At 52.5% G+C, this 25,667-nt stretch overlaps 1 protein-coding gene across 9 annotated transcripts in view; it reads right to left on the reverse strand.

Moving 5' to 3' along the window:
* Positions 1 to 25,667, reverse strand: part of TTC21A (tetratricopeptide repeat domain 21A) — a 36,245-nt gene that overhangs the window by 5,440 nt on the left and 5,138 nt on the right. For 3 of the 9 annotated variants that reach the window (XM_061196601.1, XM_061196600.1, XM_061196593.1), the window contains 24 exons: positions 23,696 to 23,853; positions 20,777 to 20,861; positions 18,777 to 18,875; positions 17,629 to 17,821; positions 13,994 to 14,091; positions 13,635 to 13,835; positions 12,833 to 12,962; positions 10,766 to 10,923; positions 10,342 to 10,557; positions 9,287 to 9,525; positions 8,411 to 8,483; positions 8,198 to 8,308; positions 7,725 to 7,863; positions 7,437 to 7,540; positions 6,043 to 6,231; positions 4,767 to 4,877; positions 4,033 to 4,114; positions 3,109 to 3,259; positions 2,720 to 2,881; positions 2,382 to 2,562; positions 2,073 to 2,297; positions 1,465 to 1,585; positions 1,229 to 1,296; positions 742 to 1,143 (listed from right to left, as the gene is read on the reverse strand). In XM_061196601.1, the coding sequence (XP_061052584.1) occupies positions 1,066 to 1,143; positions 1,229 to 1,296; positions 1,465 to 1,585; positions 2,073 to 2,297; positions 2,382 to 2,562; positions 2,720 to 2,881; positions 3,109 to 3,259; positions 4,033 to 4,114; positions 4,767 to 4,877; positions 6,043 to 6,231; positions 7,437 to 7,540; positions 7,725 to 7,863; positions 8,198 to 8,308; positions 8,411 to 8,483; positions 9,287 to 9,525; positions 10,342 to 10,557; positions 10,766 to 10,923; positions 12,833 to 12,962; positions 13,635 to 13,835; positions 13,994 to 14,091; positions 17,629 to 17,821; positions 18,777 to 18,875; positions 20,777 to 20,861; positions 23,696 to 23,853 (3,372 nt within the window). In that variant the 3' untranslated portion in view covers positions 742 to 1,065. Of the gene's footprint in view, positions 1 to 96; positions 275 to 304; positions 664 to 741; positions 1,144 to 1,228; positions 1,297 to 1,464; positions 1,586 to 2,072; positions 2,298 to 2,381; positions 2,563 to 2,719; positions 2,882 to 3,108; positions 3,260 to 4,032; positions 4,115 to 4,766; positions 4,878 to 6,042; positions 6,232 to 7,436; positions 7,541 to 7,724; positions 7,864 to 8,197; positions 8,309 to 8,410; positions 8,484 to 9,286; positions 9,526 to 10,341; positions 10,558 to 10,765; positions 10,924 to 12,832; positions 12,963 to 13,634; positions 13,836 to 13,993; positions 14,092 to 17,628; positions 17,822 to 18,776; positions 18,876 to 20,776; positions 20,862 to 23,695; positions 23,854 to 25,667 lie in introns of those variants that run through there. The other 6 variants (XR_009701590.1, XM_061196596.1, XM_061196594.1 and 3 more) reach the window with 6 other exon arrangements.

Consider the following 25,667-nt stretch of genomic DNA (forward strand, 5'->3'; position numbering starts at 1 on the left):
ACATAACAGCACCCGCAAATTCATGAGTTTGTTGTACTATTTTTCTCTATAAGGATGATACTTAAACACATAGTTATTAAACTTTCAAATGTTTGCTGTATATCATTAGCAGGGATTTGTACCATGATCTGGGAACACAGAGATCTAGTCTAATTTCCTGCCACAGATGGGGACACATACCCAGAGGGGAAGGTCACACAGGGAGATTCTAGGCCTCCTGACTCCCAGTTCAGAGTTCCTTCCCCTGAGGTCAGACTGGCCCATTAGTGCCATCCTGCAAAACAGGAAGTAAGGTATTGGGAGCACACCAAAGGTGACCTCTGTCACCCTCTTGCCAGTTACAATTAACACTATTCATCTACACAGGGACCCCTGCTTTTGTCCCCTGAGGTGTTAAAAGGGTTCCTCGAGGATGAATTAGTTGGTCATTGTCTTTTACTAAAGATGAAGTAGGAGCTAGTTTTTCTTGGGATGTATTTTCCTGCCAGAGGCAAGAGTAATCAGGGTTTGTCCCAAACTGGTAAGGACCAGCAGACGCCGGCTGAAGACTTGGGGAGGGGGAGGCAGAATGCATGGACAGAGTGGGCCTGTTTGGGCCTCTGCCAGGGAGGACACAGGGGGCAGCTTGGCAGAGAGGAGCAGTTGCTTCTTTAATCCAGGATTCTGGGGACCAGACAGGAGAAGAGAGGCTTGTACGGGCCAACATAAAAATATTAAAATAGTTGTAGGGTATTTTTTAAACCACCTCTCTGTTCCCCTTTGGCCTCTGAGAGTCTGGGATAAAAGTGGGGCCCATTAGAAGTTGCCCAGTGAGCTCAGTGGAAGCTAAGCTGGTTGATAGCTTTCTTCCCCAGAGCAAAATTGCTTCTTGTGCCTTAAAAACATAAAGCTTTGGGATGTCCCTTAAACCAGATTAGGCATGATTCACATAAACCACACACAATATAGAAATGGGAAGAATATGTCATTTTCTGACTCTCTTCTCCACTGACCCACTTCCCACTCCCTCCATGAAACTTCTGTAGGTTGATAGTTTCCACCCACCCTGGCTCCCACTGACCACAGCTAGGGCCTCAGAGACCCTTGGGCCTTTTCCAAAATTTCTTCTCTGATTCTGGGGTAGTTGGGGTGCTCCTTGAGGACCTGGGACCGAGAGAGAAAGGGTGTGAAGCACCAGGCGGGGCTCCCTGCCGCTGCAGCAAGCCCCCCACCACTGTCGGGGGCTTACATCGTGGCAGACTTCGATGGCCTCCACGAATCTCTTGTCCTTCAAGTAGTTGAAAGCGAGTTTGAAGCCTGTCCAGAGGCAGGGAGAATGCAGACAATGGGTGGCACTCCGACGACCTGAGAACCCCTCTGGTTCCCACAACAGCCAGAACATAGGCCTTGTGTTGTGGGGTGAGTTTGTTGGTCCTCCGGCCCAGCTCCCTCCCGCACCCACGCGCGCCTGCCTGGCTGCCTTACCGCTGGCAGGGTTGGCATGATGGCTGTACTTCCAGGCCAGCTCATAGTTGGTGGCTGCGTCCTTGTACGACTGTTCTCTCTCCATGACGAAGCCCATGTACTCGTAGGCCTTGCAGCAGGACTGCAGGGAAAGCCGGTCAGAGCCTCTGCGGAGGGGAAGCCACATCCCGTCCCGGTGGGGGCAAGGGATGGGCGGTGGGTGCATTCACCCAAACCACTCTGGGACTCCAGCAGCACCGCCCACCTTGGCGAGGGGTGAACTGTGTACCCTCTTCTCAGCTGTGCCCACTCTGACAGGACCCCTTCCTCCGCAGCCCTCCTGCCCTGACCTGCAAACGCCCCTCCCGGCCCCACCAAACCCTCCCTGCACGCTGCCCCTCGACCCCATGAACCCTTCCCATCTCTCCTCCCCATTCCACATTCCCCCCTCCGGGCTGCCGGACACTGTGCGCCTCCTCTTGCCTTGCTCCGCAGTCCCATCCTGCTCTGTGGTCCACGGGAACCCTCTTGTCCCGCCTCTTCTCATCTCCCTCCTACCCCCGCATCTCTGCCCCCGAAGCCCATGTGCCCCTCCCCCGACCCTGCCCTGACAGCCGTGCGCCCCTTGCCTTGTTGTACTGCATGCAGCGCCGCAGCAGCTCCGAGGCCAGGTCGAACTTGCCGCCCTGGCAGTAGATGTCGGCCAGCAGGAGCCAGCTCTTCTCCAGGTCCTCGGCCTCAGCCAGCGTCCATGGGGCCTTGGCCAGACGCTTCAGCTGCGTGCGTGCTTTGGGGACCTGCTTCAGCAGCGAGTAGGCCTGTGCCACGGCCAGCAGGGCGGGAATGCTGTCCTTCTGTGCGGGTGGGAAGCAGGTGTTGCCTCGCCCGGCCCTCGGCCACCCCCCACCGCCTGCCCACCCGGTGGGCAGCTGGTGCACCTCGGCCTGGGCCATCTCAATGAAGGTGCCCAGTGCCGCCTCCATGTTAGCCTTCTCCCTGGTGGCCAGCAGGCACAGGCTCTGCAGCAGCCGCAGCTGGGTCTGGCCCCAGGCCGAGTGCGGGTAGAACTCCCGCAGCAGCTTCTCAGCAGTGTGCACGCCATGCTGCTCCAACTCCTTCCTGTCGGTGGAGCCACGGGCATCGGATGCCAAGCCGGAGGGCAGAGGGCGCTGGCCTGCCAGCCTGGCCCTCTCCTGGCCTTGACCCAGAGGCCACGGGCTCTCTCCGCCTTCCCCCAGGTCCCGCCCCTGCCCTCGCAGGCCAGCCGGGCCCTCACTTGCTCTCAGTCACCAGGTTCTCGAAAGCCTCTCCACCCACGATCTCATTGTCTGGGTTCAGACAGATTTGCACCATGTAGTAGGTGGCGCTCTGGCCCCAAGTGCTGTCCTTGCGCGCTTTGTTTAGGAACTTCAGGGCTTCGTTGGGTTGCCCTATGTGCCTATAGTGGAGGAGAGAAACACCAAGAATCAGACAGGGAAACTGAGGCCCGAGGAGTACAGGGACACACAGGGGTCACTCTGTGAATCTGCACAATGCAGGGGCAGGATCGTTGGTGTCCCTGCTTCCTGATCTGGAAGCTGAATTTCTGCTTCCCTAGCAAACGCCAGCATGTCCGTTAGGGACAGCCTCCTGCACATAACTGCCGACACACCCACCCCAACCCACCAGCAGTAGATGCCTCTGCAGTAGTTGAACCCTGGCTCCAAAGGCACCCGGCTGGACACCTTCTTGGCCAATTCAAAGAAGGCAGGGGCGTCCTCAAGTTTGCCACTTCTTCGTAGCAGATCGATTAGTTTGTTCAACACAGGAAAATTGTCTAAAACAAGAGAGCAGAAACCTTCAGGCTGTGATAACCAATAGCTGAATCAGGTAGGGAGAGGCAGGGAGGACCAGGAAACACTACCTGTCTGGGCTGAGCAGGGGCAACCCAGTGGCTCCAGTGTCTCCACTGGTCTCCACTGAGACACAATAAAGTAGGTACTCTTATTGTTCCCATTTACAGATGAGGAGACTGAGACACAAAGAAGTTAAGTAATCTGCCAAAGGTTACAAAGCTGGTAAATAGAAGACCAGGATTCAGACCTAGACAGCCTGGCTCCAGGACCCGAACTCCTAATAGCTGTGATTGCTGGGTGACTGCTGTGGGCCTGGCCGGGGCTCCACCCTGAGCCTCGTGTCTGGCCCCTTCCCCAGCAAGAAGCAGTGGTTTTATGTTGCAGTGAGTGGGAATGGAGCTACATGTCAGGGGAGAATTTCTAGCTACCTCTAGGTGGCTGTGACCTCAAAAGGGGACTTATGTTGAGCCCCAGTGTCTGTGATTTGGGGATAGACAGGCTGTCTTGGGTCCAGTGCCAAGCACTGCCCTGCCTGAGACCAGGAACTGGCCCCTTGGACTCGGGAAGGGCCAGCACGTTCCACTGGGCCTTTATCAGTTTCCTGCCTCTCTGGGAACAATCAGAGAGGAGGGGGCTTCCTCTGCTCAGTCAGGAAGGAGGGGAGAGGGCCCACCCTTCTGGGGGGAGAGCAGCCCTCGCTTGTTGGGAACCGACACAGGCAGTCTCAGTGGGTAGGCTCGATGCAGGCAGTTACCTGGCGCTTTCTCTAGGACTTGGTGGTAGAGGTTGATGGCAGCTTCATATTTCTGTTTTCTAAACATCAGGTCAGCCATCATCTATCAGAAAACACGCGATGCTGGGACAGCAGCTTGCATGGGCATGGCGGGGAGGCTGTCGTGGGAAGTGGGTGGGTAAGGAGGGAAGGTAGGAGAGGATTTCCGAGGTAGCCTCTCTGGGCGCTGGGAGAAGCTGCCACCAGAGAAGCCCAGAAGAGGGGGCAAGGATGGAAGTAGGAAGGAAAGGCTGGGGGTAGACACGCGAGGAGCTAGGCCCTCCACCCCTGTCTGAGAACTACCAGCTCCAGGCAGCGAGGTGGAATGGGGGCTCCCCACCTCCGCTGGGGCGGCCCTGAAGGTGGTCTGGGTGACAGGGTGGAGAGGGGCAGGACTGGGGATGGCTCTTCCCACACACTTCCTGAAGCCCCAGGAACCTGTCCCACCCCTGCCTTCAACAGTTGGGTGTGGTTTCCCCCGGAGTGAATCAGCCTCACCACCTCCCCTCAGATTGGCCCGGGAGGTCGCTGCTGCCCCCTGCTGCCAGCCCGCCCCTCCCATCTGAAGGGCAGCGGGTCCAGTGCTGAGTCCTGCTGCCCGACAGCCCCTCAGAGCCGGGTCAGCCGGGCACCTGGGGTTACGGGGTTAGGAAGCAGCCCACATGCGGTCGCAGGGACCCTGGGGAAGGCAGGGAAGAGGGCCCGGAGCCTCTTACCACGGAGGCTGTCTCATGGTTCTTCTCGGTCTGCAGGAGGATGGCGCAGTGCTGCTCGCACAAGTCCAGGTGGCCCTGCAGCAGGTAGAGCCGTGCCAGCTCCAGCACCACCTGGACAAGACCAGATACAATAACTAACCAATGCACATCATGGGAAAGCTCAGGGACCGATGCCTCGTTCTCTCACACCCAAGTTCTATCAGCTCTGCCTTCAAAATATGTGTCTGATCCCCTGGGATGGTGTCTCTGGCTTTCCCCTTCTCCCACCCAATACTCTAGTCACACCGTGCCTTTTACTAACTAACCGCTGAGAGTCGGGGCCTGGTTTACTCATACTCATCCTTCAGCTTCAGCTCCGACCTCATCTCCTCTGGGAAGCCCTCTGTGCCCCAGACACCGGGACAGGTACCCCTCTTCTGAGCTCCCACAGTGTACTGAGCCCCATGCGGGTATCACATGGTATGAGAACTGCATGTGTACTTGTCTGTACCCCATGCCTGAGGGCAGTCTATGGGCAGAGACCATGTCTTGCCCCACTGCATCTCCAGGGCCTAGCTCAGTGCCTGGCTTGCACATATTGGGAATCTGTTAAATGAGAGCATATTAAATAAATGAATGGGTCTGTCACTAGGCTCTTCATCTACCCTCCGCCTGTGAACTCCAGCCACCATTCCCTATCTGAAGCCACACCTCTCACAAGACTTCAAACCTCCTTGGAAGCTTAGCCTGGGCTTCATGCCCAAAGAGCCCCCAGCAGCCACACTCTCATTGTCTCTCCATCTGCAAGGGGGACCTGAAAAGGGCAGTCTTGCAGCACCTTTCAGCAACACCTTCCCCGCTCCACCCTCCACAAGTGGCTGTCCAAAGCGAGGCTTCCAGGGGACTTCCCTGGTGGTCCAGTGGTTAAGGCTCCGTGCTCCCAAAGCAGGGAGTCCAGGTTCGATCCCTGCTCAGGGAACTAGATCCCGCATGCATGCCGCAACTAAGAACCCGCATGTGGCAACTAAGACCTGGTGCAGCCAAATAAAATCAATAAATATTAACAAACAAACAAAACAAAGCAAGGCTTCCAGTCTTGCTCCGAGGGCTGTGGTGGGTGAGGGCCCTGGGGTCAGCTGGAGCAGGTCCCCTCGGCACCAGGGGCCTGTGCCCCTTGCAGGGAGGCACAGAGAAGGAACTGGCCTCCGTCCGTAGTCAGGGAGCTCTGCGAGGCTTCGTGGCCCAAGAAAAGGAAGAGGGTCTCGCTCTTGAGGACCCACCTTATTTCAATCCCCACCTTATTGTCAATGGGTGAGTAGGAGAGGGCATCTTTGTAAGACTGCACTGCCTTGGCATACTCCTTCTCTGCCAGGTAGTACTCCCCAAAGTGGACGCAGATGGAGGCTGCCAGTTGCTTCTGGGAGGGGATCATTTCTGGTTGCTCCAGGGGAACACGCTTCAGGATCCGAGACTGGAGGTCCATGGCCTTGGGAAAGCAGGAAACTCTGCATCAGAAACCCAGAGCCTGATGTGCCAGATCTCAGGCCAATTCACAGCAAGTCCCCAAGCTCTCAACTCAGGGCCAGCTGTCTTAGCAAGGGCATCTCAAGTGCCCTTGAGCAAATCTGGGTCGCTCTGGACAGGCAGGGCCACTGGCTGAGTACCCAGGAGGTGAACTGGCACAGCCTCTGGGGCAGGAGCAGAAGCAAAGGCACTCAAACAAAACACTCTATTGTACTTGACTCGTTTACCTGTTTCCATCACACCTTGGTACTCACTGTATCTGATTTGCTTCAGCTGTCCTACAGGCTAGGACAAGCACACAGTAGGTATTCAATGCAGGCTGTGTTTTGATGGGTGCATTTGTTCTGAATACTGCCCTGCTGGGAACTTGAGGCGGCCCCCACAAATGTCCATGACATACAGTGATCAAGTGAGTAACCAGAGAGCATTGGGGCAAGAGGAAATGAGGATGCCAGGGTTAAGTTTCGGGAAGTGGGCACAGATCAGCCCCGGGTTCCCTACGGGCCAGACTGAGGAATGGAAATCCAGAGGGAAACAAGGGGATAAGTCACCTCAAGCAGTCCGAGATGTTCTACAACCACAGAATACACCCCAGGGGCAAGTGCCAGGCCACACCCTCGGGTAGAATGAGTGAAGGAGTGGAAAGAATGGCCAGGAGTCTCCCAGCAGGAGACTTTGGGCTGGGACAAGCCAAACCTGGTTCAAATCTCAGCTCTACCACTTACTAGCAGTATGACATTGGGTAGATTTCTTAACCTCTTTGAGCCTTATCTGTTAAATAGGAATGTCACAGTGCTTAGCTCAAAGGGCTACTGTGAGAATTAAATAAGAAAGCAAAAAGCCTAGTACAGAACTCAGCACAGAGCATTCAATGCATGGGAGCCTGCTGGCATTATCTATTATTATCACCACAAGCATCCTTGAGGACAAAGGTACTGTCTTATGCCCTGCATTCTCCAGCCCAGCCCAGGCGGGCTTAGAGCACTTCCATGCACAATCAATAAAAGAGCAAGGCTGGGGGGATAAATGCAAGGTGGAGGTCGGAGGTGTAACCTAGATCCTCTTTTGAGGACCAGGCCTGGAGCCTTCCAGACCTGCAGTCCTATCCTATCTTCAGCTCCCATCAGGAAATGGCAGATAAAGAGCTTGAGTCTACTTGTCAATTACCTTGTTCAAAGTGTCCATCACATCTTCTTTTTTATGGCTCTTGTAAACCTTTGCCAGCAAAAGCAAGCACTTGACATCATTCATCATGGATGGGATGTCTTTGACTGCAAAATGGAAACTCAAAGTAGCGTCTTCTGGCCCCTGGGAAGCGGGGGATGGGGGAGGATGGAGGCTGGGTTCAGACCCCCAACCAGTGCCCGTCCCCCGCCCCATTCTGCAGGAGAAGAGGGTGCGGGCCGGGGACAGTCTGTCTGCTCGAAGGCTAGGGGAGTGAGGATGCTGACTCACCAAAGTCATGATCCAGTGCCTGCTTCAAAACTTTTTCTGCTTTGTTGAACTTCTTTAACTTCAGGAGCAGTTCAGCCAGATCGCAGCACAAAAAGTCCTGTCCGCTAATCTTCTGGGCGGCCTCATAATAATTAATCGCCTTAGTGCACACAGGAAATATTGGCATCAGGTCTGGTTTTACTCACGAGCGCCTCACACCGTGTGCACACCGCCCCACTCCCCGCCGCAGCCACCGCGCCTGTGTGACCCTCCAGATCACAGAAGCCTCAGAGGCAAAGGCCTTCCTCCTGGCTCAGGGCCCGAGCCTTAGCCTCGGCAGGTGGTGGGGGGTGGTGGAGAGTTGCTGAGTCCTCCCCTTGGCACCCTGTTCAGCGGGGTCTCCCCTCCCATCCAGCCTCCCACCCATGCACCCTCCTCCATCGTCCCTGCTGGGCTGGCCCTCCCCACCCCTTCCCATCCCAGCCCAGCCTGACCTTGGTGTACTGGTGGGTCTTCACATAAGCTTGCCCAATCCTGCTGATCAGGGATGCGTCGTGTGGGTTCTTTCTGTAGGCCTCGTCGTAGACCTCGAGGGCCTTCTCAGGCTGGTGGGGAAAGGGTCCGCAGTCTCTCTCTTCCCCCTCACTGGAGAAGTAAGTTTTGCGGGGGAGGGGGCCACTTGGTGAGGTCATGAGACCTTCACTCACCTCCTGAATGTTCATGAAAGCATCACCCAGTAGCAGGCTGGTGTGAGGGCCAGGCAGATGTTCACAGAGCTCCCTGCAAAAGTAACCAAAACCTTAGCGCAGCCCTGTGCATCCTTCCTATTCCTGAATCCATCTCCTCTTCTTTCCCACTCATTCTGGCTGACATTCTTTCATTTACTCATTCATTCATCACTCAATACTTATTGGCTCAGATGAGGCATGGTGCTAGCTCCCTTAGTTCAGGCTCTCCTCATCTGTCATCTGGACCACGGCCGGCACTTCCACCCACTCTTCTGGCCTCCACTCCCAAACCCCCAGACCCCTCTTCATGAGGCAGCCTGCTCTTTCTAAACCTCCAGTGTGACCATGTCACCCCACTATTTGGTTTCCCACTGCTCTTGGCATCACCTCCTCTTCCTCCTGAATTGCCTAGATAGAGTTTTGCCTGAGGAAGGGGACCAGGGCGGTACCCTTGAAGTCCCAATGTCAAATTGTAGAGACAGTAACTTGGGGCTTCCAATCCCTGCTCTCCATCCTCCTTCACTCACATTGGTACATCTAAGTCACTGAACATTTCCTCAAGGACAGGCAGAGCCAGCGGCCAGGGCAGAACCATGGTTCCCACCAGGATGTGACCCATAACGGGGGGCAAGCAGGGCTCAGGGCAGATTCACCCCTGTATCCTCACAGGTCAGCCGCAAGCTGGTCTGACCGACCTATCATACTCAAATTCTAACCCATGGGAAATTCCCTACTTTCATCAAACACACTCTGAGCACACATTCTGAAGACCCAGGGTGAAGAAGACAATCTGGAGAAAACGCTCGCTGAGATGCCTCTGGGGCTGGGGCTGTCAGTGCACTGCCCAGGGCTCACCGGTAGCACCCGATGTAGAGGTGGACGTCCTTGCGGGTCTGCAGGTAGATGCTGGCCATCTTCTCCTTGGCCTCTGTGTAGCAGGGCTGCTTGGGCGTGATGCTCCTCAGAATGCTCAGTGCCAGGTCCACGTTCCCCTTGCTCAGGGCCAAATCCACGTTGGCGATGGTGATGCGGATCTCCTCCGGCGTGCCGCTGAACTCGTTGATGGTGTCCTGCATGACCTTAGTGGCCTCGTGCTAAGACATGGGAACCCAACAGACCCTCCGTCTGCCGTCACCCACCACTCCTGGAAGCCAAGGAGAGGATGGCCCACCTCCACCTCAGAGCAGCAGGAAGGAGAGAGAGCCCCTCGGTATCCAGGGCCACTGTTCCTGGAGGGCAGGGCCAGCTGGGGGGCACGAAACCCCTGACTGTAAGAACTTGTTCCCAAGCACCTCAAAGTCTGTTGGTGATTCCCTCCTATGGGAGACCTATGGACACCTCTCCTTGTACCTTCCTGCTTTCAGTCAAAGATATTTTAACGTTATGGTATTGGGCACATAAAGGTCTATTCGAATTATATCTTCATTGTATATGTACCCTTGATTATTCTAACAAAGTTACTCTCTTTGCCCATTTTGGTGCTTCCTGCCTTTGCCCAGTCAGACCTTCCAAGGTCCCAGGGCTGCCTCATACAGTTGAGCAGGTTGTACACTGCAAAACTTCCAGGGGACGTAACTGGCATCTACTGGAGCTGTGCATTGCCCAACCTGCACAACCACCTGTGGTGGCCCTGGTGGGCCTGTGTGCTCCACCTCCCTGAGACCCTTATAGGGACAGTGACGTAGGCAGGGGACAGATCATGCAGGACTCAGTAGGGTTTGTAGTTTATCTTGAGGGCAATGGGAGCCACTGAAGCCTTTTAGGTAAGGGAGAGGGATGTTCCCAAATGAATAAAGGCTCAAATAAAGCACAAGGAGACATCAGCCAGAATCAAAGAGCCTGGTTCCCAGGCCTACCCTGGACCTCCAGCATGCCCCAGCACCAAGGGGAGAGAGCAGCACATTTCTTACCAGCTCCCCATTCATCCGGAGGGCATCTGCCAATTCCAGTAAGATGGATACCCGCTCGCTGGGCCGCACAGAGGGCCCATGGAACTTCTTGCTTTCTTCCATCTTCAGAATTGGTAATTTTATGATCATCTTCAGTGCCTTTATGGCTTCTGGGTAGTCTCCAGACTTGTTGAGGGCCCTGGCCTTGATGAAGTGGTAGAGGGGGTGGTCTCGGACCTAGAGGAGCATAAGCAAAGTGTGGGGCTCCAGCTCCCAGAGGGGAGAAAGCCACAGGAGCCCACTGAGCCTTCTCCTGCCTTTGGGCCAGCAGAAGGGGCTGAGGGATGCAGGCAGCTCCTGGGGCTACTCTCCTGAACCAAGTGGGGGCTGATGCTAGCTGGGCTGTGGGATGCTGAGCACGTGACAGGGCATAGGGGACCCCCACCTGGAAGTTGTAGCTGACGCCCAGCTCTAGGCAGTGGGAGCACATGGCAAAGTTGCCCTGAGCCAGGTAGATCTGAGACATGAGGAGGTAGGCGTCCACGGAGGTGGGGTCCAGCTCCAGGCAACGCTGCAGGGTGCTCTGGGCATTCTCTAACTCTCCTAGAAATAATAAACAAATCTCTACATCCAGGGATCCTTGGGACTCTCAGGACCCACTATGTAAAGGCAGAAGGAATTTTACATGTCCTGTTACCCAGAAATACCCAAGTTGGGCATTTTACCCAGTTCTGTTCTGCTTGACTCAGAGGTTTCTTCCTAAAATTAGAACTACAGTTTTTGCCTTGACCCAGACAAAAGCCAGGAAATTCAAACCTTGGTGTGACACCTCCCTTCTCTCTGTACCCTCAGGGAGATGGCTAAGTTACTTCACGGCTCCATCTGGAAGCTCAGGGGAAGACTGAAGTCTCGATTCCCACACCTAAGAGCAGAACAAAATCTAATAATAACAGCAACCATAATAGCCACAACTTAAGAAGCACCTGCTCTGTGCCAACACAGGCAGAGCACTTCAGAAAGGCTGGTTTAATGTCTTCCCAGCCCTGCAAGGTTGGTATTATGATGCAGGACTGAAACTTCAGTGATATAAGTCACTCAGCTTGGAAGGGACAAAGTCAGTATTTAAATCCAGGCCTATCAGCTCCTGAGGCTGAGCTCTGAATGCCTTGGCACGTTGGGGCTAAGAGGCCTCCCTGCAGCCAGGCTGGCCCTAAGCAGGTGGCAGTGGCAGCCCAGGAATGGGGTACAGTGAGCTGGTGGGAGAGCCCTCCTCCCTCTGCAGCCAGGTCCCTCAACAGCTCCTGCTCGGGGTCCATCACCAGCTGGCGGGGAACACCTGCTTCTGGGTCCCAAACTCCCTGATCCTTCCCTTGTGCTGCAGAAACGTGAAGATGTCACCATGACAACCTAAGCAGCTGGAGACCTTGCTTTGTCCCTAAAGGTGCTGGCAGCTGCCAGCACCCCTGTGTGTATGTCGGGTGGGGGCGGTTTCTGCCCTCCCCTTGTACCCAGGAGACCTTCAAGAAGTGGGTAAACCTGGTAGCCGGATGAACACTAGGAGGACCGAGGATGAAGACCGGGGAGCTCTGGACAGAGTGTAACCCACACAACGCAGAGCCAGAGGACACAGGCACGCCACGGCATTCTGGAGCCTTGGGCAGACGGGGGTGAAAGGCTGCAGGGAGCAAGGACTTCGGAGAGGACAACAGGCCCCCACGGAGGGTTCTCCCCCTCTTTCCCTCTCCCTCCAGCATCTCGGCCCTGAGATGGGACAGGATGGACGACGGGGACTGTTCTGGCTGCTGGAGGCTCTGAAAGTCTAATGGTACAGGGTCTCCCCTCCTCACAAGGCTTTCCTGACCACCTTTTAAAAACTGCAACCCTGGCACCCCCGCACGCCCTCCCCACCTTTCATTTTCTCCATTGCACAATCGTGCCCTAACAACAATACTACATTTACTGTCCAAGTTCCCTTACTAGAACACAAACTCCAAGGTGGAATTTTTGCCTGTTTTGAGTACTGCTGTCCCCCAGGATCAGAGCAGTACCAGCACGTCATCAAGTTCAGTGACTATTACCTGGCACAGATCAAGTAAGCCAGGGGTCCCCAACCCCTGGGCTACGGATGCGGCCTGTTAGGAGCCAGGCCGCACAGCAGGAGGTGAGCGGCGGGCCATCAAGCAAAGCATCATCTGCCGCTCCCCATAGCTCGCGTTACCGCCTGAACCATCAACCCCACCCCCACCCCCCGCTTCTTCGTGGAAGAAAAATTGTCTTCCACGAAACTGGTCCCTGGTGCCAAAAAGGTTGGGGACTGCTGAAGTAAGCTATCAGCAAAAGGGCAGGTTGGAGAGACCCCTGCTGGTGAGGAGTCAGGAAGGCGTCTCGGGGGTTAGAGGCTGGAAGGAGTGGGCCCGCCTGCTGAGGGTATGTGTGTGTGGACTACCCCAGGCAGGGAGCCTGTGGACACTCACCCAGGGGCCCCGCCAGCCATGAGGACCCACAGGCTCACCTGAGAGATACTTGACCTGGGCCATCACATACAGCGGGTCGATCAGGGCTGGTGCTGCCTTGACTACAGGATTCAGGATCACAGAGACTTGTTTAAGAAGTGGAGACACGATCTGGCCTGGCGACCGGGGCTGTAGGAACACAGGGGTCTGGCTGTGCGGTTTGCCCTATTCCAAGGGAGACTCCTGGAGTGCTCAGAAAACACTCTCGCAGTGTTTTACTTTTTTCCACATGTATATACCATCTACTCTGTACCACCTAGGGCAAGAGCATAAGCTCCCGAGAATGGGGACTTTCTTTTGTTCACTGTTGCATCCCCCCTACCCAGCACGGCATCTGGCACATGGTAGTGCCTTCAATAAATATTTGTGGAATGACATTACAAGGCACTGGGGGGATATTAAGGCGTATGAGATATGATCCTTGCCCACAAGGAATCTTGATTGTCTGGGAAAGCCAGACAAACAAGAAAAGACCAGCATACTTCTTAGAAGACGTCTGGCAAAAAGGGAGCCCAGTTCTTCTCTAGGATAAATGCAGACACAGGGGCCAGTGCCCTGCCCCTCCAAGTGCGGTACCTGGACCAGCAGCATCGGCATCACCTGGGAGATGCAGGGCTTGTGCCCCACTCCCTGGCTGATTGGTGTGCTGCACGTGCAAGTGTGAAAAGCACTGGGTTCCCCAACCGCCAGAGGCTCAAGCACCCTGGTGACTTGCCAGGTACGTCCTGCCTCCGTCCAGACCTGTCCTCAGGACCAACCCCGCTCCCACCCCGCCGCCATGAAGATGCACTCTCCTCTAACCTGCTTGGGGCAGAAGACCAAGTACTCCTTGGCGATGCAGACCAGGAAGAGGGGGTCAAGCCTTTCGAAGTACTCGGCGCTCAGGGGGAGGGCCTGCATGCTGGAGAAGTGCAGCTCGGCCGCTTCCTTCAGCAGTGCTGCGGCCTCCTGCTCCCCCTTGTGCTTCTTGGAAGCCAGGAGGGCTTGGAGGAAAACCAGCACCTGTGGGAGGCAGGCCCAGGTCTTGGAAGCAACACCCTCTGGGCAGAGTTGCCGGAAGCCTGGGCTGTCTTGGGTGCTTTACTGGAAACTGGGGGTGGGAGGAAGGCGGGGCGGGGGGCACGATCCTGGAGCAACCCCAGCACCCAGAGAGCTCTGACCTCGGACTTCCCAAGGGACTGCTGCACCTCCTTCAGGAATTCCAGCTGGTGCTCAGCCTCTTCCAGGTGGCCGTCTAAGATCTGGCACCAGATGACCCCTGGGATGGGGCAAAACTAGGTTGAGCAGCCAGCTCTGCAGCAGAGCCAGCAGTCCAGCAGGCCAGAGGCAGGGACGGGAGAGTGGACGGCAGGGGGCCTTTCCGACATCTTCACAAACTTAGAGTGGCACATACTCATGGTAAAGAATTCAAATCATAAGGCAAGGAAAACAACCCTAGCTCATGTTCTGGCTAACCGTGTCTCTCTCTAGAAAGAACCAACATGAACAGTTTGGGGTATATGCCTCCAAACATCTTTTGAAGCATTTATATGTTATTAGTGTATACCATGTTTTCCCATCAGTTCATACAAATCTACCCCATTCTCTTTAATCATGACATAATATTCCACTGTGGATGTAACCGTTTATTTAACTACTGCCCTACTGAAGGACTCCTCATTTCACATTTAGTTTGCTTTCAGTGTTTAAATATTACATTGCCATGGTCTACATTTGTGTGTGTTCTAATTCCTGAAGTAGAGCTGATGGGTCAAAGGGCACGCATATCTAAAACGTTGATAGATGAGGCCATCTTGTCCTCCAAGGATATCTGAATTAATATTCCTGCCAAGAATTTGAAAGTGTTCTCTTTCCTCACAACCTCACAAACGTGCTTCACTCTTTACCAGGTTAAAGAGTGAATAGTAACTCATTTTAATTCAAATTTTAAAAAAATTTTTAGGGAGAATGAACATCTTTTTATATATTTAATGGTCTTTTCTACTGTGAATTTCCTCCTGATAGCTTTTGCCTGTTTTTCTCTGGATGGATTTCTCTCTCTCTCTCTCTCTCTCTCTCTCTCTCTATTTTTTCTCTTTATATATTTATATTCTCTTTATATATAGTCTTTGTTACATTTTCCATTAGTTTGCCTTTGACCTTTTAACTATTTTATTGTGCCTTTTGCCATCCATTAGTTTTAAATTTTTACATAGTCAAATTGGTCAAATATTTTCCGTTACAGCTTCTGAGTTTGTGGTTAGGCTTAGCATCCTCCAGGGGACCCAAGTCCAATTTAATTTTTATGTTTAAATACCTAACTCATCTAGAATTTATTTTTGAGGATAGTGTGAGATGGGCATTTACCTTTATTTTTTTCATAATGGAGAGTCAGGTGTCCAATCACAAGTTATTGAAACTCTATGGGTTTGAAATGTCATTTATATCATAAGACCTGTTTCTATCCCATTTATCTATTTGTTTATTCCAGTGTTGGCCTCAAACTGACAGACTTTTTTTTTTTTAAAGCATTTAATATTTATTTATTGTTAAGTTGGGCCTTCGTTGCTGCGCATGGGCTTTCTCTAATTGCGGTGAGCAGGGGCTACTCTTTGTTGCAGTGCACGGGCTTCTCATTGTGGTGGTTTCTCCTGTGGAGCACGGGCTCTAGGTGCACAGGCTTCAGTAGTTACAGCACGCGGGCTCAGCAGTTGCAGCACTCGGGCCCTAGAGCGCGCGGGTTTCAGTAGCTGTGGCGCGTGGGCTTAGTAGTTATGGCTCGCAGGCTCTAGAGCGCAGGCTCAGTAGTTGTGGCGCTCGGGCTTTGTTGCTCTGAGGTGTGAGGGATCTTCCCGGACCAGGGCTCAAACCCATGTCCCCTGCATTGGCAGGCAGATTCTTAACCACTGTGCCACCAAGGAAGTCCAGACTTAACTATCCTTGTTTTGAGATATGTTTTGATATTGGGAGGACAAATCCCTTCTCTTCCTACTATTCTTCTTTTACAAGATAGTCCTTGGCCATTTTGGTGCAGTTATTTCTGTCTTCCTAATCACCAACTTGGTTTTCAATTATATCCATCCCACTATTTGGCTCATCTATGGAATTTTTTACTCTGCAATAATCATATTTTAAATTTTCAGCAACTCTTTTTTGTTCTCTGTATTTTTTTCCTAGTAGCATGTTCTTTACTTACTGACATAATACCCTCTAGAGCCAGCCAACATGGGAGGTGTTTGGGGGAAAAAGTCTTTTCTGTATCTGGCCTTAACTTTGCTCCTCAGAGGGGCACTGCTTTGCATGTTCCACTTGGTCCCTTTTTCAAACTGCTAGTAGATTTATAAATGGACAAGAGTGATGAGTATTAGCATCTGAGGCAGATTTCCCAAATTGTTAAGGTCACTGATTTTCCCAGACAGGCCAGATAAGATGGATGAATCCAGGACACACAAGAGTGGGCTCGGCCTGGGCTGGAGTGTGTGGACTTCCCTTTTGGCTGATCGGCTGGGGATCTCCCTTGAATGAGGAAGTGGGGAAGGACTCAGCTTGGTGGAGGAACATTTCGGGGGATTTGCCTATGTGCCGGGCATCCAAGTCTTTTGGTCCTTCATGTCCCTGATGGTGGTGGGACGTCATGGCGGGGGGGGGGGCTCTGTTTTGCTCCCTCCTACCCCACCACCTGGTAAGAGCCTCCCTGATCCCATTCTCTGGCCCTCAATAACCCTCCTGTTATCTCAATGACTACCCTATGGCACGTTTTGCTCCCAGCCTCTGGGGACCCTGAGCTTATGTTTTTAAAATTTTCTTTTTCCTGGAGCCCTTTGGGGAAAGCTGACCTACTCATTTCTTTAGCTGCCCCAACCCATGTTGGCTTATGGGTTTCTAGACCTGCTTGGAGTTTCCATTTGTTGGATGCAATCTGCTTTATATCTTCTAGAAATGAGAAGTCTTTCAAAGTTCCTGGTCCACCTAAGGCACCTTTCCCTGTTTCTGGGGCTGCTACAGGGACTCATTATCTTTTTAAAAGGTCGCCCATGACTTTTGTGGGATTTGGGGAGGGAGGAAGAGGCGATGACGGATGAGTCAGCCTGACGTATTGAACCAGAAATCAAGACCAATCACTTGGATTGCTTTTTTGATTGTGCCGCACAGATGAGGAGCTTGGAGTGTAGACAGAAGTGACTTGCCCACAACTCCTCAGAGCCAAGGCAAGAAGCCAGCCTGCCTGGAGCACTGGTCATGAGGCTGCCCCCACTAAAATCAAACACTGCTGCTTCAGGATTCACCAGAGACCACAGATTTGCGGGCTTTGTGTAAAAATGAAAATCGGGCTCTGGAAAATTCATTTGACATTTAGATAAAGTGGGAGGGAAGCACTGGGACAGACAGGGAAGTAAAACTCTCAAAACTCCTCACTCTGGTGGCCTTTCAGCTCAGTGGCCTGAAGAGGGAGGGTCTACAGAGGTGAGGCTAGAGCCTTTGGGGAGGGGTGCTCTGGCAGTAGAACCTTCTCCCACACTGGCCTGGTGAGGCCTGAGAGGAAGCAGGGATGACTGAGCGTAATGGGCTGGGTATGGCTATTGGAGGTCGGCTGTATATCAGAATGGCTTTGAGCACTTTCGAGAATTCCTGTTCCTCTTACATCTATACTTGTAGATTCATGGACAGGCACCCCATCATACAATGCAGCCCCAAACTCACACACACCCTGGGGAGAATGCTTCCCAGCCCACTCTCTTCTGGACCCACGGCGGCCACCCTGCTTGGCTCCCAGCCCCCACCCTACCACCCCTCGCCCTGCCCCGCCTGCACAGACCAGTCAAGGCAGCCATGCTGCTCTCGTCCAGTTTCATGGCCTCCGAGTACCACAGAGATGCTTCCTTCACTTGGTCCTGCAGGATGAAGAGGTAGCCCAGCTCTGCGGCCACGTGGGCGTAGGAGGATGTGGCCATGAAGGTTCGCTCGAGGAAGCTACACACCAGCCACAGAATCGCCTGGTGCCTCCCAGACTGCAAGGCACAGACACGGGAATGGGGAAATCAGTCAGGCCAGCCTGTCTGAGCACGGCTGTGTCACTTTGGTGGGACTAGGGGGTGCTCAGGAGAGCCCAAGAGGTACCCTGTGTCCAGGCAGCTGGGTCCGGGTAGCTGTCCACCTCCCAAAGAACCCCCCACTGGCCACAGCTGTGGAACCCGCCTCCAGCCGCGGGCCCTCTGAGGGACCCAGCCGCTGTCTGGCCACAGTCATTGGTCCAACAAGTCACCAGGAGGTTTTTCACAAATTGAAGTTGCATGAGAGAAACTCTTTGTGTCCCACTGATGGAAAGTGGCTCTGAAGGCTGCGAGCAGCCACTTTCCCTGCCACGTGTGGAGAATGAGGCAGAGAGAATCAGACATAGATGTGGAGGACAAGAGGGTATCCCAGTGGCATTCGACTCCCCAGAGCTGCCCCTGTTCTTATGGCAATTCCTTCTAGTAAATCTGGCTCTGGGGCTCAAGGGTCTGACAGAGACAGATTGTTTGGCAGCCTGGCCTGTTTGCACCTTGCCTGGCGTCAGAGAGGCCTAGGCAGGCCAGCCTCACCAGGTCTCTTCCACAGAAAGAATATGGGAGTCCGGTGCTCCAGCACCCTGAGGCTAGAGCTGGGCATTGCTCTGCTGTACCACAGCTGTGCCACTGCCCTCTTTCCCCAAACAGGGCGCCTCCCTCTCTGAAAGCACTTCTAGATCTCACCTCCGTGATCTTCATCTTTGAAGGGCATGTAGGTGCAGGCTACAGAGCCCACAATTCAGTGATTGGCTGGAGGCAGGCAGTGGCCCCGGGGTCTGGGCCACCAGCCTGAGAGGCCAAGTTTAAGCCAGAGAGGGGAGGGGCAGGGTCCTCAGGGAGCTTCCAGGGAGCACAGGTCTCCCCCAGGGAACATAACAAGAAGCACTCGTTCAGAAACCAGGGAGCACCTTCTTACCAGTCTGCCCACCACAATAATTTTTTTAAGATGGAGGCTTGGATTTTGGGGCTCTCTTGTTTCCAGCGCCTTAATCAGATTTCTAACATGCTTGGCAGCCTGAAAGAACAAAACACAATGTCAAAGGCAGTATATAAAAGGGGAGTGGGGCAGAGGTTCTCAACTGTGGCTGCCCATGAACACCAGCTGGGAGATCTTAAAAACACCCAGGCCCCCAAGCCAGCCCCAGAGATTCAGAGTTAATTGGCCTTGGGCAGGCCCAGGCTTCAGTATTACTTCGGAGCCTCACTGGCGGAGCTTTCAGGAACATTTTTCATCCCAGAGCTGGCACTGCCGCTTTGTTCATGAATCTGTGAAGAGCAGCTGCCCTTTGGGACACCCCCAGGAAGGGCCAGGAGCCACCTGTCACGGAGCCCACACTGCAGCCCACCAGGCTGGCGGCAAACCACTTGGGCTGGCCCAGGAGCAAACGGTCAGGGCAGGTCCCTGGCCCCAAACCCCTGCTCCATTTTGACGTGGGTCACCACATTAGTGCCTCTCTGTCATTCCAGTGAATGCTCCCAATGACCCTGTAAGTTAGTGTAACTATAGATACCCGAATTTTCCAGTCCAGCAGATGAAGGGTCAGAAAGGTTAGGTCATTTGCTCAAGGTTACCCAGCCAACGAGGTGGCTGACTGACTCCAAAGCCTGTGTTCTTTCCAATGGACTCTTCTGCTCACTCTCTATGTGGGAGTAGGGAGTTTTTAGTCCCCAGCTGCAAAGAAGTGCCAGAGGAGAAGCCCGGGGTAGGGTGGATCTTTTCTGCAAGACTAGAACTGGGCAGCCTGAGCTGGGGCGAGGGGCAGATCCCAGAGTTTGAGGTGGGAATGAAGGAGAAGAATTAAATGCTAATTGTCCTTGGGCCTAACCTTCAGGCCAGGCCTTAGGAAGGCCTGCCCAGGGCTCTGGGGTCTCAGGGAGCAGAGGACATGCCTGTTCTCTTGTTCTGACCCAGAGACAGTGGTAGAGCCCTTTTCGAGGGTTCTTCCTCCCAAATACGAACGGTGCCCTCCACCTCACCTCACCCCACAAAATCCGTAATTTCAGAGCTGGCCAGAAGGAACCAGAAACTTCCTCTTCCCACCATGACCCGTTAGAGCCTCTTGATTTGTCACACTCCCTGCAGAGGCAATGTCTTTATTCAGAAGGCAAGGTTTTAGCTGAATACACAAACTCTTTTTGAAAATAAGAAGCTGTCTGGGCATGGAGGTTTTCATTAAGAATTCTAGGTGCTTCTGATTGGATTTGAGGGCTCTTTGGGGTGTCTTTGGAAAACTACAAGGCTTAGGAGCAAGTCTGGGGCCAGGTACTGCCTGGTCAATACCTGAGCAATTCCAACCATTCCCTAAAAAAAGGCATTTCCTGAAATATGAAACACAACTGTGGGGAATTCCCTGGTGGTTCAGTGGTTAGGACTCAGCACTTTCACTGCCCTGGGCCTGGGTTCAATCCCTGGTCATGGAACTAAGATCCTGCAAGTCGTGTGGTGTGGCAAAAAAACAAACAAGAAAACCCCAAACAAACAAAAAACAAAAAAACCCCCACCACAACCATGACTTCCAGTTAACATGGAGCAAATTATTGTAGTACACCGGGCACTGTTCCCAGTTGTCCCACCTGTCATCTCATTTAGTTCTTATAACAAGCTCACGGAGTGGGTGGAATTATCTCCATTTTACAGATGAGCATCCTGGGGCTCATCCAGGTGGAGACACCTGCCCAGGGTCACACAGGGAACATGTGGCAGAACCAGAGTCAGCCTTACTGCTGGCCTTTGGAACTGTGTGGCTCAAAGACCAAACCAGAGCAGACCTCCCTGGCAGGGAGTGTGGAGGAGGGGGGAGGGAGCTGAGACCCAGGGAGCCCCCTCCAATGCCTTGGGGGTGGAGGTGCTGTGAGCGGTCCCTCCTTGGCTGTGTTGGTTTCAAGGCGTAACTTCTGAGTCTTGAAAGAACTTACTGTGGTTATGTTTCCTTCTCTTGCAAGCTCATGCACAGCTAGAATTTGGCAGGCATCAATATTGCTTTCATCTTTTTCTAGGATTCTGAAATAGGAAGAGGAGCCACGTGAATTGAGAGTGTTCAGAAGCAAGGCTAGGAAGGTGTGGCGGCAACTTCTGATTGTCTCCTAACATCCATTCTCCCCTTCTCCTTTTAATAATAGAACCCCCAAACTGTTGGGGCACGGGGCTACCGGAAAAAAGACTACATTTCCCAGTCTCCCTTTGCAGCTCAGGTGTGACCCTGTGATTAAGTTCTGCCCAATAGGATGCAAGCGGAAGTGCCCAGGGTATATCCAGTGGTGCCCCTACAGCATGCCTTCCATTTCTTCTCTTTCCTCCTTCCTGCTGGTTGGAATGTGGACCATGTGAGCAACATCCTAGGAACAGGACAGCAGTGAGAGAGAAGGGGCCTGGGACCCTACAGAGTTAAGCTGTCATCCTAGCCCTGGCCCACCACCCAAACTTTTCCCTGAGAGAGGAATAACATGTTATTTAAGTCACATATTTGGGGGTGTCTTTGTGACAGAAGCCCATTATGTCCCAAATAACACAGGTATGACTGTGGTGCCAAGGTCCGGGGGGGCCAGAGAGGTGCTTGGGGGGCAGTCTGCAGCTGTAAGATGGAAAGGAACCTTGGTTTCCATCATATGTCCTTGGGAAGATGCAGCTCCTGATCATATTGTGGAGTTTTCTATATTATGTTTCGTTTTTTTTTTTTTTTGGATTTATTTTTATTTTTTGGCCACACGGAGTGGCATGCAGGATCTTAGTTCCCCAGTCAGGGATCGAACCCATGCCCCCTGCATTGGGAGCATGGAGTCTTAAACACTGGACCGCCAGGGAAGTCCCAATATTCTGCTTCTTTACAGGAAATTTCATATTTTTCAGCCTGATCAGGGAATGGCCCTTCTGCTTAATTGACGGTTACTCTAATGACATATAAAATTCCAACACGATTAGGCACAGTCAACATTCAAAGACTTCTAAGCATTTATGATGATTCTGAAGGCACTGTGAACCTCATAATTTGGAAATTAAAAAAAAAAACTTTTAAAAGATGTATGGACTAAAAAATAATCAGAACGAATGTTTGAAAATTCTTAGAACCAAAAGATACTGAAGATACTACTGAAGTATCCAAATGTGTAGATACTGTTAAATGGTACCTGAAGGGACATTCATAGACTTAAATGCTTATCTTCTAAAAGAAGATTGAGAAAGGCCAGGCATCCAACTCAAGAGTCAGACAATAACAACAGAGTAACTCCACAGGAGGTAGTTGGCAGAAAATAATAAAGAGCAGAAGTTAATAAATTAGGAAACAAAGATATAATAGCATCAACAAAACTCAAAGCTGGTTCTTTAAATGAAAGAGACAAATTATTTTAGTATCAGTGGAGAAAAATAAGAGAGAAGGAAAAAATAAACAATTTTTAGGGCTGAAAAGAGAAACACACCTACAGAGAGCAGAGATTTAAAGAGCAATGGGGGAGGGGCTTCCCTGGCAGTCCAGTGGTTAGGACTCCGTGCTTCCATTGCAGGGGGCATGGTTTTGATCCCTGGTTAGGGAACTAAGATCCCTTATGCCGTGTGGTGTGGCCGAAAAAAAAAAAAAAAAATTAAAGAGCAATGGGGGAACTCTATGAGCTGGGAAACCCTCCATGAGGGAAGGCGTCGGGTGTTGGACTCAACCCATTGGCACCAAACACCATCTCCCTGCAGGTGGATGCGGCAGGGCCTGGGCAGGGAGGTCGCACACACTCAAGGTTGAGGCCTCCAGCCAGGTGTTTCCAGGTATCCTGTGGGCCCAAGGCAGAGCCTCCAAAGCAAGCTCTTGACCCAGCTCCTGCCAAGGACACCGGCCAGGGGTCAACTGTGAGAGAGGGCTGCTGAGGACCTGCCCAGGCCTGGCACAGGCTGGAATCACTTTCAGTTTCCTACCAGCGCCTCTTTCTGAGACTCAAATTCCAGCTATCATCAGAGGAGTTATCATCCCTCCACAGGGAAGGAAGAGGTATGTTTGTGGGGTTTTTTTTCCCACTCACAATTTGGTAAAAACTTGTAGTGGTGACTCATGGCCACTCAGAAAAAAACATAGTCCACTAACTCTTTTTAGGAAGAAAATTGGTACTGTACGTTTTAGGATTACTGTGATAAAAATAGTTAAAGCGTTAGAGGTTAAAGAGATAAGCTTCAGTTATCTAAAAAATTCCATTCTACAAAACCCTCCATCAAACATCCCTCCCCTGAAGCCATCTTTATCTATATTCACAGTGAAAGTGCTTCAGGATCACCCTATACTTGGCATCTGGCTTCCACAAGTCTGCCTAACTCCTGAACCCTAGGCTGTCTTCCGGATGCACTCAGCTTGCTACTAAAGTCTTCTCTCAGGCAACAATGACCTTTGTCCCCTTAAGTTTTTATTAACGCATATCACACCCACAGTTTTTAAAAGTAAATAATACAATAGTCCCTTTCTCCCTTTACTGTCCCCTCCCCACCACTCCTCAGAGACAACTGCTGTTTACCCTGTAACTCTTGTTGCTTTGGGTTCCTTTGGTAGTTCCCTCCATCTCTCTCCTAAACACTATGCTTAGACCTCTTGATAGGCCTATTTCTTGATTCTTCCACTGCAGGTCTCCGCTGCTGGCTTCCTGCTATGACAGGTAAGTGTCTAGTTCACATCCATCCTCCCTCTCCTCCCCCACCCCCAATGTCATAATGTCACTATTCATAACTCCTGTTGACAATACTGACTTTTATGTCTTATTCCATCAAGTACACAGCATCTCCCATCTCGCCTCCATGTAAGATGGGAACGATTAGCCCCCTTGGCTAGCAAAGGAAGGAAATAGCAGGTCGGCCCCGCCCCTCACCTGTGTCCCGTTTCTACCGTCCGCTCCCAGTCCTGCCGAGCCAAGAACAGCCGCATCTTTAGGACCAAGGCCGGCAGGAAACTGCCCCAGGCTACGGTGATCTGGTTCACCACCTCCAGGGCCCCCGAGTAGTTCTGCAGCATCATGAAGTACGTTGCCTGTCGAAAGCCAAAGAAAAGAGCCCCACTGGTGCCCACAAAGGATGGAGGGGTGTCAGGGTCCCCACCAGGACAGAAGCAGAGCCTGACATGTGGGCAGGAGCCATCACTCAGAGTGACAAATCAGGGTCCACAGCGGTCTTGGGTTCCTTGACAGGCAAGGCAGGGGCTCCAGGAGACGGCTGAGCCCTGAGCAGGCCTGGAACAGAGCAAGGTCATGGGAGGGCCCCCCCTAGCGGAGAAGCTGGGGTTGCTGGCCACCTTCCAATTCCACATATGGCCCATCATTTCCCATTCACTTTCCTAAAATTCACCACTGAAAACTGCTCACTGGACCAGTGCAGCAACTCAGAGTCGGTTAGGGTTTGCAGGTAACCCTCCCCTCCCCACGGCAAGCCTGCGGTGTTTTTCTCTCTCAAGGCACACCGGGCTGGGGTCATGGCCTCTGCAGGCAGCCAGCCACCAGGCTCTCCTGGGTGAGTCATGACACAGATGCCTGAGGGGCAGAGGGCAATGCTCCCAAAAGGCTTGAAATTGGACTCTGAAAGGACGGCTTCAGTTTACAGTAACCCTCCATTAAGAGACTTATTAAAAACAAGAGGAGGATTATTCTAAATAAAGATATATGCATAAACGTGTTCACTGTAGCACTCTTTCTAAGTGTAAAACTAGAAACAATCTCAATATCCAAACAATAGGAGGCGGGGTTGGCAAATTACATTAGGCCCACACAACAGGGGCCTGGCTTTATGCAGACATTCAAAATGACACGTGCTTATGATATAACCTTACATGAAGAGAAAGAGACCAAACGGTAAGATGCCCTATGATTACAACTGTATGATCTACCCACGCTATCTCCCACCCCATGGTGGGTGCTGTGTGTGACCTACTTCAGGAAAAGGGGAGTTGGCCGCTGACAGCTCTCGGGGGAGTCTCCCTCCTGGGATCACCCGTGGCTTCAGGGAGCTGCCTGGTACCAGGTCACACACCTCCCCGAGGGGCAGGTCACACAGTCAGCATCTTGTCAGTGAGGGGGTCAGTGAAGGGCCATCCCAGCTCCATAATTCCAAGCAGAGCTGGCTGAGGCCTTCACTGGAGCTGCTTCACAGCCCCAGTTCTCCCTCCTGCTTCTTTCACTTTCTCCACAAGTGTTGGTCCCAAGGGCACAACCTGCTAAACCTCCTGTGTGATAACCTCATGGCCTCTGCTCCCCAGAAAAACACCGAAGGCACACCCCGAACCAGTGCGTAGAAGAAAGACTCGGAGACATGGCCCTAAAATGTTAACATGGGTTGTTCGGGGGTGGTAGGGCTAAGGATGCCATTTTAAATCACCTTTTGACTTTCTTAGACTTCTGGTTTTTTAATGAGTAAGTATTCATTTTATAAGAAAGGATATACAAACAGAAGAGGATAAGAGGATGGTTTTTCCCTCATAGATTGATTCAATGAGGGCCACATCAGAAAAAGGAAACAATTTAAATTAAGGTCAGAAAATACAAAACACATACCTCCCTTCTCTTATGGCCAACTAAGTGAATTTAACAGGTGAGATGAGAAAGTGTGAAAGAAAGATGCATAGAAAAGGGGCAGTGGGTGAAAACAAAAGGCAAAGAGACAAAGCCTGCCAGAGCCCAGGGAGCCTAGCCCCCAAGAAGACCCCACACAGGCAACGGAAACTCACAACTGGGCAGGAAGCAGGGAGGACTGGAGCAGGCCCGGGGCTGCTCTGAGACCCTGACGCTCTCCGGACCTTTGTTCCTCATCCACCAGCTGGGGGGTCTAGAGACTGAGGTCTCTGGGTGGGGACAC

Source organism: Eubalaena glacialis, chromosome 7, assembly GCF_028564815.1.
Source record: "Eubalaena glacialis isolate mEubGla1 chromosome 7, mEubGla1.1.hap2.+ XY, whole genome shotgun sequence".
In the NCBI taxonomy this organism is placed as follows: Eukaryota; Metazoa; Chordata; class Mammalia; order Artiodactyla; family Balaenidae; genus Eubalaena; species Eubalaena glacialis.